The sequence below is a fragment of the Labeo rohita genome, chromosome 4 (assembly GCF_022985175.1).
Source record: "Labeo rohita strain BAU-BD-2019 chromosome 4, IGBB_LRoh.1.0, whole genome shotgun sequence".
In the NCBI taxonomy this organism is placed as follows: Eukaryota; Metazoa; Chordata; class Actinopteri; order Cypriniformes; family Cyprinidae; genus Labeo; species Labeo rohita.
In genome coordinates this window covers 32526331-32542501 of record NC_066872.1, presented here as the reverse complement: position 1 = coordinate 32542501, position 16171 = coordinate 32526331, and the positions used below count along the sequence as shown (strand labels likewise).

At 33.9% G+C, this 16171-nt stretch overlaps 1 protein-coding gene across 1 annotated transcript; it reads left to right on the top strand.

The window, feature by feature from the left end:
- Nucleotides 1-348: 348 nt before the first annotated feature.
- Nucleotides 349-15596, top strand: pkp2 (plakophilin 2). The gene is made up of 13 exons (XM_051108441.1): nt 349-798; nt 2507-2580; nt 2757-3370; nt 4614-4758; nt 6265-6472; nt 7056-7233; nt 9251-9368; nt 9796-9960; nt 12588-12770; nt 12861-13014; nt 13100-13292; nt 13373-13460; nt 15306-15596. Exons 1-13 carry the CDS (start codon nt 513-515, stop codon nt 15372-15374), a joined length of 2475 nt encoding a protein of 824 aa, XP_050964398.1. The 5' UTR covers nt 349-512; the 3' UTR covers nt 15375-15596.
- Nucleotides 15597-16171: the final 575 nt, after the last annotated feature.

Genomic DNA, 16171 nt, shown 5'->3' with positions numbered 1-16171 from the left:
AGGCTAGGCTTCTCAAGCCAACCTCAAAGTTCGTTCAAAAGTTAAGTTAGTGTTCTAGAAGAAGTGAATAAGTTTTAGCTTATTTTATAGCTTGTTTTGTCTTATTTTAAATCATTTTAAGTCCATTTGAGGCCTTCTAGTGCACTCCGGGCCCCTGGTTGAGAACTAATCTATAAGGATATTCTATACAACAGCGCTCTTGATTGTGTGATATTAAATATAACAGTGAATAACATAATGTTGTATGTTGTCAGAAATGGTTACCATAGTAATATTTCATCTATACAAACTTTTATTTGTGACGTCACTGTTGTGGGAGGAGCCTCGTGTTCATGAGGGGTCAGAAAGTTTTCTCTTTGCGCTACAATGTATAATGCTGAGTCCACACTTCACTGCTAAATGCCAACCATTCCCCTGCATTAGCCGAGTTCAGTCCATAGTTGGTCCACTTTCATCCACGAGTGCAGGTGTTCACTGGTGAATGCAGAAACACGATCTGTGTGAGGTGACGCATGTTTAAACCACACCCTGAACACAAAGAAGAACCACAGCGCTGCTACACGCCCAACAGAGAGACTCGAACACCTGACGCTTCATCCGCGAAGGACCCGATGGCGGAGGCGGCAGACTTTATGCGGTCTGTGTTGCCCGTTCACCGGGCTTTTTACTCGGAAGACTCTTCTTTAGCTTTACCGCAGGCGGACAAACTCGCCCTCGCAGACGCACACCGGCTGAACCGACTACAGCAACAAGTACAGCTTACTCTCTCACGGAAAAGAAAGAAAGCAAAACCGACAGGTATGTGGAATGAAACTCCATCAAATAAAAGTAAATGTGTGAAAATAAGCAGTGTTTTGGTTTGGAACAGAATACAGGTGTATACATTTTTATATTTCTGGGAAAAGTACAGTATGTCAGTCAAAGGTTATTGGTCAGGTTTCAATGGTTCTTTGTTCTCAACTCTTGGTATTTTCTATTTTATTTGCGTGTAAATAACATGCAAAAGCATATTGATTTATTCCCTCATTTAAATTTATTTTTAATATTCTTTACAAAAAGTACTGTGATTCTACTATGGTATATCATTGTGTTACAGAGTGACTTTGATGTATACAATAGTACTAAATAATGAGGCAAAATCTGTGTTCTTGTACCGTATTATATTTACATGGTACATCAAGAAATTTTTATCTTTTATCGCGATTAATCGCATCCAAAAAACGTTTTATATACATATATGTACATATATGTGTGTGCTGTGTATATTTATTATGAATGTATAAATACAAACACATGCATTTACATATTTAAGAAAGTATGTTTTTTATATATTAAATATATTTTATATCATATAAATTATTTAAAAATTAAGGGCTGTTTTATGATTAATCGCGATTAATCACGATTAATCACATCCAAAATAAGTTTTTGTTTACATAATAGATGTGTAAGAAAAATGTGTTTATATATTAAAATTATTTATGTATAATACCAATTATATGAATGTAAATATACATATGTAATTATTTTCAAAATATATGCTGTATGTGTGTGAAAATTAACTTATTTTGGATGTGATTAATTGCGATTAATCACTTAACAGCAGTATATACATGTAAATATTTGCAAATATTTTCAAAATACTGTATGTGTGTGAAAATTAACTTTATTTTGGATGCGATTAATCGCGATTATTCGCTTAACAGCACTATATACATGTAAATATTTGCAAATATTTTCAAAATACTGTATGTGTGTGAAAATTAACTTCATTTTGGATGCGATTAATCGCGATTATTCGCTTAACAGCACTATATATATATGTAAATATTTGCAAATATTTTCAAAATACTGTATGTGTGTGAAAATTAACTTTATTTTGGATGCGATTAATCACGATTAATCGCTTAACAGCACTATGTACATGTAAATATTTGCAAATATTTTCAAAATACTGTATGTGTGTGAAAATTAACTATTTTGGATGCGATTAATCGTGATTAATCGCTTAACAGCACTATATACATGTAAATATTTGTAAATATTTTCAAAATACTGTATGTGTGTGAAAATTAACTATTTTGGATGGGATTAATCACGATTAATCACTTAACAGCACTATATACATGTAAATATTTGCAAATATTTTCAAAATACTGTATGTGTGTGAAAATTAACTTTATTTTGGATGCGATTAATCACGATTAATCGCTTAACAGCACTATATACATGTAAATATTTGCAAATATTTTCAAAATACTTAAAAATTTCAAAAAACAAATCAAAAATAAAAGAAAATTTTATATAATGTAATTATAGTAATTATAATAACCATGTAATATAACTGTTTCAACTATTTTGTTAGTGAGACAGGAGAACCCTACCTTAGTTTGTCAGAAGTCACTCATTCAGACCTATTTAGTAGGATTTGTAAGTGATAATGAAGAATATGTTTTCCATTGTATTGTATTGTATCCAGTCCAATTGTGTGTTTTGGGCGTTGCAGAGTCCTCTCTCTCAGACAGTCTGTCCAGCTGTCATATTTCAAGTAGCTCATCTTTAGGAAGTCTGCACCTGAAGGTAAATACATTTTTCCAATGGGCAAATATGTTCTTAAAGAAACAGCTCACATTAAAATTCTGAAGCAGTTTGATGGGTTTGTGTCAGAAATGGACTAAAGTATTAGTTAGTGGGTGAACTAATCATTTAATATCGCTATTTTGATTCACTTGAGATAACAACACTATTCTTTGCAGCGGATCCCCGTCAGTCATGAAGTCACAAGGTTGTCACGGATGGTTGAACGATCTCGGTGGTCGAATACCGAGCCACCTCCATTTTACAGAGGCTATGGAAGCTTTCGTTACATTGCTAAAAAGCCGGCTTTCTGCTGGGGGTCTAATTCTCTCACACTCCCCTCGGCCCCTAGAGTCAACCGTTTTCACATGAAAACACAAACTTTACGTTACGCCCATTCTGAGGTTCTGCGAAACCCGAGGTTCGCAGACCTGTCGGGTGTCACACAGCTCTCCAGTAACCCTGTGTATGAGAACAATGACATAGATGATACAGATGACGTGTTTTTACCCGACACCCCACACAATGCTTCACAAGAGAGAAACAGGATGGAGATAGAGAAGCACACCCTTCAGAGGACCCTCTGCATGCCGAGAGAGGGGGGGTTTGGTGCTCAAGAACAATCAGAGAACGTGTCCTGGCACAGCCGCATACGGAAGCCGAGTCTGGAGCTTGTTGCAGGAAGACGTCTCTCCCAACCTGGCTCGCTAATCAGCATGGAGGAGCAGTCGGGAAGCTCGAGGATGATAGACAAGGTGGCGGTCAAACAAAATGCAATGACAGGGTCATCAAAGTAAGTCAGTAGTTTATAAATTTTAACTTTTAGTCATTTAGTAGACACTTTTATTCAAAGCAACTTACAAATGAGGACAATAGAATAGAAGCCTCTAAATCAATCTGACGTATTTGTTGCTTCTAGAAAGCATTTCTTTCTGGCTACTTTGTATTGGTTTCTATGTAAGTACTGGTGCTTCTAATTGGGCTGAGTTTGGAATTTAGCAAGTTAGAAGTGAAAGTATTTGATGGATGTATACTATGTGTCAGGAGCATTCACTCAGTATCATTATCTCATTATTGACTGAGATGGCTTTTAGCTGGTTTTGCATCTGAGCTCTTCATATATACACACACAATAAATTATATAATACTGAATTTAAATTAAACACATAATTGTGTGTAATATAATTTGTATATTATACGTTACAAAGATTGGTCTGCACTAAATATTAAATTGTGTACCCACAATTTAAGATAAGAAAAAAAAAATACACTATCAGTCAAAAGTTTTTGAACAGTAAGGTTTTTAATGTTTTTAAAGAAGTCTGAATTTTTATCATCATAATTCCAGCCACATTCTGATGTTCTGCTTTAAAAAAACATTATGATGATGTTGAAAACAGCCGAGTAGAATTTTTCATGTGTCTTTGATGAATAGAAAGTTTATCTGAAGAAGAGCATTTATCTTTTGTAACATTATAAATGTCTTTATCATAATTTTTGATGAATTTAAACCACCGTTGCTAAATAAAAGTATTCATTTATATAATTTCTTTTCCAAAAAAATTATACTGACTCAGTTTTTGAGTGGCATAGTGTATAATGTAACAAAAGCTTTTTATTTCAGATAAATGCTGATCTTTGGATCTTTCTATTCATCAAAGAATCCTGAAAACCTGAAACTCAGTTGTTTTAAATACTGATAATCATTTTAAAAAAGTTTGTTGAACAGCAAATCAGCATATTAGAATGATTTCTGAAAGAGCATGTGACACTGAAGACTGGAGTAATGACGCTGAAAATTTAGCTTTGATCACAGGAATAAATTAGATTTTAAAATATATTCAAATAGAAAACAGTTATTTTAAATAGTAAAAATATTTCAAAATGTTACTGTTTTTGCTGTACTTTGGATCAAATAAATGCAGGCTTGGTGAGCAGAAGAGACTTCTTTACAAAACATGGTAGTGTACATAGGTCATAAACATAGTAATTACCTTGAAACAAAGACATTTCTGTCCTTTGTCTGTTTGTTAAAGGAAGGTCAGACAAGCTGAACTAGGTCCAGAGATGACATTAAAAGGGGCTGTAAATCTTCTTGCACAAGATAATATGGAAACACAAATCACCGCAGCTAACTTCATACAGAACCAGTGCTTTAACAGTCCAGATGCTAAGAAAAAGGTAAGTGATTCTTTACTCCAAAATTACGTACGCTAGTACGATCCACCCAAAAGATGATAATATCTCTCACATAGTCGTCAAAGTCTAGCCTCAACAGTTGCGTTGATAACAAACACCTGAGGCAAAATGAAACGATGAGTCATATTGTTACATGGTGAGCTGTCACTTTAATTAAGTGGAAAATGGGTGTGGAGAAAAGTGAGAGGAAAGTATTTAGCGTGGTTTACGTTTACAGTGCGAGTTAGTAGGATGACTACATTTGGCGTCAGTGTTTCATTGACTTTAGTGTTATATTTGTGTTCGTTTTCTAAAGTACTTGACCTTCGTAGACTTAAATATTTGAACAAACTTTCAAAGGACAGTTCATATTAAAAAAGGGTGGTGTAGGTTTAAGATACATTTATCACAATTGAATCCTTAAGGAAAGGTAAATAAAATTATTTTAAAAATGTGAGCCATATATGGCAGTGAACGTATTTAAATGTAAAAATACTGGAAATCATCTTGCACAATTAAATAGCCAATATCGTCCAATTACAAAATATTAAAATATCTAAGATCTGTCAATAACCAGTATTATACATATATATTCTGCTTCCCTAAAAGTAACAATTTTGACTATTTTATAAACTCTTAGACTCATATAACTGGATTTTTTTTCCTTTTCTAATAATAGTTTTTCATGTACTTGTAGTTTTCATGTATGTTGATGAACTATAATATTAAGAATCAGGAAGCTGCCTCCCCAATCCACCCATATCATTTATGAAATCTAACCTGTAATTTTTGTTGAATGATAGTGGTTGTGACATTATGAATGTTAGCACATACGTGCAGACACAGCCGCCCTTGTTTACGTAAAAACAGTGATTCAGTGCTCAGCAACTCCACCTGTCCTGATAAAAGACAGTGTGAATTGGTAAGCAGAGGTTAACCAAAGATAAAAGGTCAAAGGTATTATTTAGATTTCTATTTCAAATATATGCTAATCTCTTAAACTTTATATTCTTAAAAGAATCCTAAAAAATAATAAAGGTTTTCACAAAAATATGAAGCAGCACAAGTGTTTTCAAAATTGATAATAATAAGAAATGTTTCTTAAATCAGCATATTACAATGATTTATGAAGGATCATGTGACACTAAAGAGTGGAGTAATAATGCTGAATATTTAGCTTTGATCACAGGAATAAATTACATTTTAAAATATATTCAAATAGAAAACAGTTATTTTAATTTGTAATAATATTACTGTATTACTGTATTTTTGAACAAATAAATACTACTGACCACAGCATTTTATAATAAGTCTTAAAGTTAAAATAGCCAAAACAGGCTGTTTAATCATAAAGAGAAATGCTGGAAATTAGTAATAAAAAACCAGTGCAAGAATCTTGACTAACAGAAGTGGACTTATAGGAAAATATTAAAAGATACAAAAATATACATAAAATATGATCTATTTACGTTTTAAGGTTTCTCATTTTATCATGTTCCATCTGTTCAGATACATTATCTTAAAGGCATCCCAAAGCTACTAAAGCTCATGCAGAGTGACAGCGAGGAGCTCCAACGGGCTGCTGTTGGTGCACTCCGAAATATTGTTTTTGAAAACAATGACAACAAAATGGCAGTCAAAGACTGTGAGGGGCTTCCGGTGATCCTGAGACTGCTCAAGAAGAACAGAGACATCGAGACCCGACGGCAGCTAACTGGTAAGGGAGCAATTTAGAGTATTTAAAGGGATAGTTCATCCAAAAATGAAAATTTTGTCATTATGTACTCACACACTCATGTCGTTCTAAACCTGTAAGACCTCTGTTTATCTTCAGAACACAGATTAAGATATTTTTGTTCGAATTGTTGATTGAAGTCATTATTTTTGTTTTCTTTGCACACATAAATATTCTCGTAGCTTTATAAAATTAAGGTTGAACCACTGATCTAAACTAGTCACATGGACTAGTTTAACAATGTCGTTACTACCTTTCTGGGCCTTGAACGTGTCAGTTGCATTGCCGTCTATGCAGAGTCAGAGAGCTCTCGGATTCATCAGAAATATCTTAATTTGTGATCTGAAGATGAACGAAGGTCTTACAGGTTTGGAACAAAATAAGGTTGAGTAATTACTGACAGAATTTTCATTTTTGGGTGGACTATTCCTTTAAGTAAAATTTGACTGCACTTTAGCTGATCCAGCTAAAACTCAAGCCATGTCCCCAACTAAGAAAACATCCAGATCTTGAACGTGTGACCTCTAGCCTCCCACTAATCTTGCAGATGTTATTCTCTCTCTAGGGCTGCTGTGGAATCTGTCTTCTCATGACCTCCTGAAAGAGCAGCTCGCTAGAGAAGCGGTCGAACCTCTCACAGTTGGCGTGCTGGTGCCCTGCTCAGGCATTTCTGAAGGGGAAGACCCCAAGCTGGAGCTCCTTGCTGACCCTGACATTTTCTACAATGCTACTGGCTGCCTGAGGTATTACCAGTGTTGGGAAGGTTACTTTGGAAATGTAATAGGTTACAGATTACAAGTTACTTGATTTAAAATGTAATAAGTAGTGTAACTTTTCAATTACTTTATTAAAGTAATGTAACTTATTACTTTTAATTACTTTTTGATTACTTTTCTAAATTTCTAATATTTTCAACTGTTAATCATTTTGAAACATTTAAACCATGCATAGTTAACCTTACAGTAGTGTTCAACACTGATTACTGTCAGACTTTCAAAGTCCTTCATCACTTGAATTAAGATTATAATAAGTAAGGAATAACATACATCTTTATTTTGCGATAACAACTGGCTGGATGTACATTATCCCACTTATTACACAGCTGCTTGATAGATTATTTAGATGTTTCGTGTCAAAATAATTAGACACAAAACACTGATCTGAGTTGAAATATTTGAACGCAAAGCTTCCATGAAGAAATCAGTTGCTAGCAAACGGCAAGTTCAAACTAGACATTTTAGGGATACAGTGCAGTCATACCACTTTTCTTACACAACATTTCACCACATAAATAATTAAGTAGTATTACTAATTTGTTAGTTATTTTATAATCCATTACTGTGGACAAAAAAAAAAGAAAAGAAATGGCAGCAGCTGCGTTTGTCTATCCACAATACCAGGATGACAGAATTAAGAAATTGTCTACATAATATTGAATTAAGCTTTAATATTTTATTACGTAACCAAACGCAAAGTGTCCGCCAAGAAAAACTATCAGGCGTGTAGCACTGACTTAAGTTGCCCCGAATTAGTCTGAGTTATTCGTTTTTACCAGTTGTTATCAAGGAATAACATACCTTCGAATGTCATGACTGACCAATCAGAATCAAGCATTCCACAGAGCCGTGTAATAATTTAATTTAAAGCACAGCTACCACAAATTCAGATTTTTTTTTTTTTTACTTATTTTTTGGGAGAGATGACAGGAAAGAGCTGGGAGGAGAGAGGGGAGCGGGATCGGCAAAGGGCCTCAAGACGGGAATTGAACTCGGGTCACCGTAAGCGCAGTTGCGCTATATGTCGGCACACTAACCACAAAGCTATTGGCACCAACGCCCCAAATTCAGACTTAACAGCTCTTATTTACTTTGAGATCATTGTGAGGTTAAATACAGATTTGAAATCATAAGAAATAGTTTAATAGCTATGATACTGGGTTTGAAATCAAATGTTTGCATAGTTATGACAGAAAACACTAGCATCTAACAATGCCTTGGAAAAAACAATCTTAAAAAATAAAGTTTATAACCCAAATAGGAAATAAAACAGTTATCATATAAGCATGTGTCCTATTCTGTGTCCTAAACTCCTGAAGCATTCGTCTCATTTTAGAGCAGTCAATGCAATTTATGAAAGAAGTCAATTAAATCTGTAAGTGGGGGTGGGTGTGTGAAAAAAAATTCAGATCCCTTTTGTAATCACTGGCATTTTTCAAAAGTAACTGTAATTTAATTACACTTTTTTTCAGTAACTGTAACTAATAACAATTACATTTATTTTGTAATTAAATTACGTAATTCCGTTACATGTAACTAGTTACTCCCCAACACTGGGTATTACCAATGGAAATAGTAGATGCAAAATGTTTTAAATAAAGCAGAGTTATTTTGACAAGCCAGGCCATTCTTAGTGTTTCAACTGCCAACATTATATACATCGATCTATAAAAGTTTTTTTTTTTTTTAATACTAATACTTGTATTTTGACCGGCATCATTAAACACACTTATAATATTACAAAAGATTACCAAATCAGCATATTAGAATGATTTCTGAAAGATCATGGGACTCTGAAGACCGGAGTAATGCTGAAAAATCAGCTATGTCATCATAGGAATATATGACATTTTAAAATATATTAAACCAGAACATGGTTATTTTAAATTATAATAATATTTTACAATTTTCAGAATTTCACAGTATTTTTAGAATAATGCATTTTGCATTACATTATATTTTTATTTATTTATTTATTTTTTAGAAATTTAAGTTCAGCTGGTCCAGATGGACGTAAAGCCATGCGGGACTGCGAGGGTCTCATTGAGTGCCTCATCTATTATATTCGTGGTACCATTGCAGACTACAAACCTGACGATAAGGTAAAGAGCTACTCACATTAAATCCCCTTCTTAATCAACAGCAACACTGAGTCTGTCATTTATGTCTAGTAATTAAAGGAGTCATATTACAAAGAATCAATTTTCCTTGATCTTTGAAGATAAAAGAGCTTGAAATTCCTGTGCTATGAAAACACAGGATGTCCTGTCAAGTGGAAAAAAGAAACTTTTATTCAAACTAAGCTCTTAAAACAGCTCTTTCTGAATGCTCGCAACTTGATGAATGCATAAGCATGCGACTGTCCACATTTTCGTCAATGAAACTTTGCAGCTCACCCTTTGCGAGGTAGTAAAGAGAAAGCCAGATATTATGTTTTATGTAGTGTTATATCATCTAATGTAATCCTGAGTGATTATTCCAACTGGTGAACAATTCATCCTAATTTAATTATTAATTCTTATTTTCCAGGCCACAGAAAACTGTGTGTGCATCCTGCACAACCTCTCTTATCGGTTTGATTGTGAGTTGCCTTGTGTGGATTCACCGGTGGAACAACAGCCCAAACAAAATCACAATGGAGAAACTAGCAACCCCGGCTGTTTCATCCTCAACAGTCCCAAAAATGCTGACGAGGTTAGTGTTATACATTGGATTTAACTGAAATGTATTAACTCTAAAACCATGCAAGAGGTAAATGAATTTGTTTCGTCATCAAAACAGATTTGGAGAAATTTAGCATTACATCATTTGCTCACCAATGGATCCTCTGCAAGAAATGGGTGCTGTCAAAATGAGAGTCCAAACAGCTGATCATAATAAGTAATCCATACGACTCCAGTCCTTTAATTAAAGGAGAAGTCCACTTCCAGAACAACAATTTACAAATAATTTACTCACCCCCTTGTCATCCAAGATGTTCATGTCTTTCTGTCTTCAGTCGTAAAGAAATTTGTTTTTTGAGGAAAACATTTCAGGATTTTTCTCTTCATTGGTGCACCGATTTTGAACTTCTAAAATGTCGTTTAAATGCAGCTTCAAAGGGCTCTAAACGATCCCAGCCAAGGAAGAAAGGTCTTATCTAGCGAAACGATCTGCAATTTTTATTTTTTTTTTTTTATATAAAAATTTGTATACTTTTTAAGCACAAAAGCTCGTGTAGCACTGGCTCTAGGATGCGCGTCCACCATGCTACGAATTAGTAATGGGTCGTTCTTGAACGATTCTTTCATTTTGAACGAATCTTCAGTGTGACTTGGGAAGAACGAGTCGTCTCGGGGAGTGATTCGTTCAGTCGCGCATGCGCAACATCTTATTAAGTTCTGTACTGGAATTAGTTCACCTGTTTCAAGTCTTCGGGTTTTTCGAGTCATTCGTTCATCTTATGGGGATGTCACGTGATGAATGAATGACTCAAACCCGAAACTTGTCAGATAAGAAGTGAGGTGAGCTAATCATAGACTAAAGACCCAGGTAAACAATGAATTAATCTTTAATGTTTCTTATAGCATTATAGTTCTGTCTTGTTGGTAGTGTGATCAACGTTTGTGTAGCAGTAGATGTGTTAGGGAAGTAACATGTAACATTTTAATCATATTTTGCTAAAATGAATGAAATGACTCAAAAAAAGATTCGTTCATTTTGCTGAACGAGACTCAAAGGTCCGAATCTGTAAAATGATCTGAACTTCTCATCACTACTACGAATCACGTGTAAGTTCATTGTCTGTGTACGGAGTATGGCGAAAAACATATTATTATCTTATTTTCTCCTACAACTTGAGAGGAGGACATCGTTCTACCTTTTTGTTTGTAAACAGCAACAGAAAAACATGAACATCTTGGATGACAAGGGGGTAAGTAAATTATTTGTGAATTGTTATTCTGGAAGTGGACTTCTCCTTTAATGTCTTGTGAGGTAAAAAACAAATACATCATCAAATGGCTAGTTCACCCAAAAATAAAAATTACCCCATGATTTACTCACCCTCAAGCCATTCTAAGTGTATATGACTTTCTTCTTTCAGACGAATACAGTCAGAGTTATATTAAAAAATGTCCTGGCTCGTCCAAGCTTTATAATGGCAGTAAATGGCTGTTGAAATTTTGAAGCCCTATAAAGTGCATCCATCCATCATAAAAAGTACTCCACATGGCTCTGGGGGGCTAATAAAGGCCTTCTGATGCAATTCACTGCATTTGTTTAAAAAAAAAGTCCATATTTAAACTTCAAAAACCATAATCTCTAGCTTCTGCTAACTGTTGTGTACACGTTCACGAGAGAGTAGCTATGGTTTATAAAGTTTTAAATAAGCATATTTTTCTTACACAAATGCATCGATTCACTTCAGAAGATCTTTATTAAGCCCCCAGAACTCTGTGGAGTACTTTTTATGATGGATGGATGCACTTTATTGGACTTTGAAATCTCAACACCCATTCACTGCCATTATAAATCTTGAAAGAGCCAGGACAATTTTTAATATAACTATGATTGTATTCGTCTGAAAGAAAAAAGCCTTATACACCTAGGATTGCTTGAGGGCGAGTAAATCATGGGGTAATTCATTTTTGGTGAACTTGAAGATGTTTTTAATGTTGTTTCCAGCTATCCAAAATATTGCTTTCTCCAGTGAAAAAGTTGTTTACAAAAAAGTGAAAAAGTTGTCTAAATCCAGCGTGAAATATGCACAGTTCAACCATGTTTTCAAGTAAAAACACTCCAAAACAGTACTAGATGAAAGTAAATATGAATTTTGCTGTGAGAGGACGAGAGACGATGGACATTTTTACTGGAGGAAGTGTAGTTATGGATTATGGAGTAAAAGCAACTGTTAAAATGTTCAAAGTTAAAATGCCAGAATAATGGATTTGTGTTTTACAAACACACAGTTTTCATTTCTTAATACTCTTATTGATGGATTGAAGTCATGTGGATTACTTGTGGATTATGATGATGTTTTTATCAGCTGTTTGGACACGTATTCTGACAGCACCCATTCACTGCAAAGGATCCATTGATGAGTGATGTAATGCTAAATATCTCCAAATCTGTTTGGAAAATGCCTTTAAAATCTTTTGAAATACAGCATATGTCTTTCAGATTCAAACTACAGTGATTTAATGTTGTAGCTGATGATGTAATCAATGCAAACGTGTGGCTTTTTTCCTGTTGAGTACTCAGACTGGTTTCTAATGCAAATGTAGTGGCGTCAAACACAAATTGACCTCATGCGGCATCGTACGCGTTGTGTCTCACCTCAGACTCAGGGAGCAGATGAAGTCTATCCCTTACTCGAAGAGAACGGCAGTCCTCATGGTGTAGAGTGGCTCTGGAGTGCCATCACCGTTCGCATGTATCTCTCTCTCATTGCGGTCAGCACAAACCAGCACACAAAGGAGGCATCCGTTGGAGCGCTGCAGAACCTCACAGCTTCTTCTGGAGAGGTATAATCCAAAAATGAATCTCAAAATAACTAAGCAGCACTGACTTCAAATCACATTTAGACTTAGATTAATGTCTTTTATCTCTATTAGACATCCCAAGCCATCGCACACTTCATCGTGCAAAAAGAGGGAGGCCTATCTCAGGTGAAGAAGATGCTACAAGAAGGAGAAAAGGAAGAGATTAGAATATCTGTGTCACTGCTAAAAAACATCTCTCGTTACCGAGAACTGCATGCAGATATTGGTGAGTTGCTTGCGCCAATAAACAATAACAGCTTATGGCAGAAGAGCGAATAAACAAATGGTTAATGAATGATTTATTTCTACAGTTAAGCAAGTGTTACCAGAGCTGGTTGCCATCCTGCCAAACTCTGACCGAAACGTTGAGCAGCCTATAGACATCACTGTGATGATCTGTCACATTCTCATCAATCTGAGCCACGCGTCTATACCGAACACTCGTGCCATCATAAACCAAGGAGCCTTACCCAAGATCATCAGCATCAGCACTAAAGACAACGGGTACTTATGGAATGTAAAGTCATTTATGTTCATTTATGTGATTTATTCTATTCATACATTTAATTCTCAACTAAATCTAGGTTTGGACCCACACGTGCAGGCCAGGCGGCTTGTATTTTACTTCATACCTTATGGAGGCATTCAGAACTGCATAGCAGTTTCAGAAAGGTGAGGTGTTTTGCTATATATTTGCATCTTACAGTCATGAAGTAATAAAGTGTTATTACTTAATGTTTTGGTTGGTAAATAAATAAACAAGCAGTATGAAGATCAGTTTAGGGCAGCTACTTAAGACAGTGTTTACAATGAAAAAATGAACTGGAGGAAGGCACGACAAAACTAATAGGACAAAACTCAGTAGTTAGTCTACATGCACTTATTTGTGGCACTGAAGCTAATGCGGTCATTTCACATCATTTCCTGATCTTATTATTCTGCCTCACCTTGTACTGATCATTTATGCTTGACTCCTTCTCACCTATCTATAAAAAGTGGCAAAAACAATTATGTGAGAAATGGTCAGAAAGATGCAAAGATTTACTAATATTAAAAGAAAAACATTTAAACACAATAATAGTTTAATCTATAGATTTTTAAAAATGTGTATTTTTCTACATATTTTTTAAAATATAGTTTTTTTATTTTATGTTAATTAATTTTATTTTCATCATTTACGCCTCACTCCCTCTCTCATCTATAAAAAGTGGCAAAAGGCCAACAATTATGTGAAAAATGGTCGGAAGGATGCGAAGATTTACTAATATTAGAAAACATTTAAACACAATAATATTTTTAATCTATATATTTTTTAAAATGTTTTTTTTTTTATCTTATCATAATTTATGCCTCACTTCCTCTCTTTCCAATCTATAAAAAGTGGCAAAAGTCCAACAATTATGTGAGAAATGGTCAGAAAGATGCAAAGATTTACTAATACTACAAAACATTTAAACAATAATATTTTTAATCTGTATTTTTTTTTTTTAAATATATTTTTTAATAGTTTAATTTATTTTCATTTATTTATTTATTTTATTATCATCATTTATGCCTCACTCCCTCTTTCTCCCATTTGTAAAAAGTGGCAAAAGGCCAACAATTATGTAAAAATGGTCAGAAATATGATTTACTAATATTTAAAAAAAAAAAAAAAACATTTAAACAATAATATTTTTAATCTATATATTTTTAAAAATTTATTTTTTCCCACACATTTTAAAAAATCATTTCTTTTATTTTTAATTTATTTTATTAACATCATTTAGCCTCACTCCCTCTCTCTCCCATCTACAAAAAGTGGCGAAAAGGCCAACGATTATGTGAGAAATGGTCAGAAACATGCCAAGATTTACTAATATTAGAAAACTTTTAAACACAATAATATTTTTAATCTACATATTTTTTTTTTAAAAAAAGTATTGTTTTCTATATATTTTGAAACATTTATTTATTTATTATTTTATTATCATCATTTATGCCTCATTCCCTCTCTCTCCCATCTATAAAAAATAGCAAAAGGCCAACAATTATGTGAGAAATGGCCAAAAAGATGCAAAGATTTACTAATATTAGAAAACATTTAAACACAATATTTTCAATCTACATATTTTTAAAAATGTATATTTTTTTTCTATAAAAAAATTTTTGTTTTTTCAATTTCTAGCCAATAAATTATTTTAGAGAATGGCGCAATTAGAAAAAACTACATAAACATAATAAAATTACCTATATAATTAACACCTATATAGTGTTTTACGATTTTATTAATTTATTAATTTCCCAAGTCTGTAAATACCACTTTTAAAACTATCTTGATTTTTGTTTTGTTTTGATAGCTTACTTTAAAGCATGCTTTGTCTTACGAAAGTCATCCTATGGCTTCCTTGGAAGTTTGTGGCCCCCTGGCTGAGAATTACTGATCTAGACTGTTAAAAAAATTATTTCACGTTTCAGATTTTGCTTTTTGTCAATGTATATTAACTCTTGTCATCTGTTTTTTTTAACCTATGGCAGGCCGGATACAGGAAAGCTGACTTCGTAAACAACAGGACAGTGAAAGCTGTGAATTCATTTCGTGATTAATAGAATCCAGAATTTTTTTATTTTTTAGGAATATTAAAACTGGTGCTAATAACAGCTGTGGTGTGTTTTTGTATATGTGCATTCATTGTCTTAATTTAATACTTAATAATTTACAATGTGTCTTAGTAAAGTCTGTCCAATTCTATTTATTTTTACTATCCTTTTAGTTTTTTACTGCCTGTGGTCTGTTTGGATAGCGATATTAAAGCATTTTCACCAACACGATACTGTATATTTGTTTTTATTTTGCAGTGGCTAAAGCCACTTCCTAGCTTTGTGTAGCAAAACAGTTTTTTATAATTTTCAAATAAACTGTTATTTTTTCTCCAGTCACTGAGGGGTTAATGTCTGTTTAGTTACCATGGTTCAGTTTGAGTACAGCCTGCTCTCTCAACGCTCCATTAAACACTGTTTATTAAAGCATAAAGCATTAATAAAAACCTCAAAGGAATTTCACATTTAACTCTGATACCCGTGATGTCTTCTGTAATGTGAGAATCACGCCATATGTTCAGGAAGTGATTTGAAGTCTTTTGAATAATAACAAACCATCATAATCCTCGGTGGGAGGGATTAAGCGAAAATTCGAATTCGCTTTATGTTTTCGACAGAATGAGAACAGAATCGAAACGTTCGACACATGCGTTCGTCGACAATAAATTACTGAGGTTTTATGCTTTGTTACTTTGTACAGCAGCTCGCTTTGTCCACAAAGCGTTTTAATGTACTTTTACGTCACATCCGTAAACAAAGAAGCTCATGCAAGCTGGACTGTACCATTATGTTACTAGGGGGTG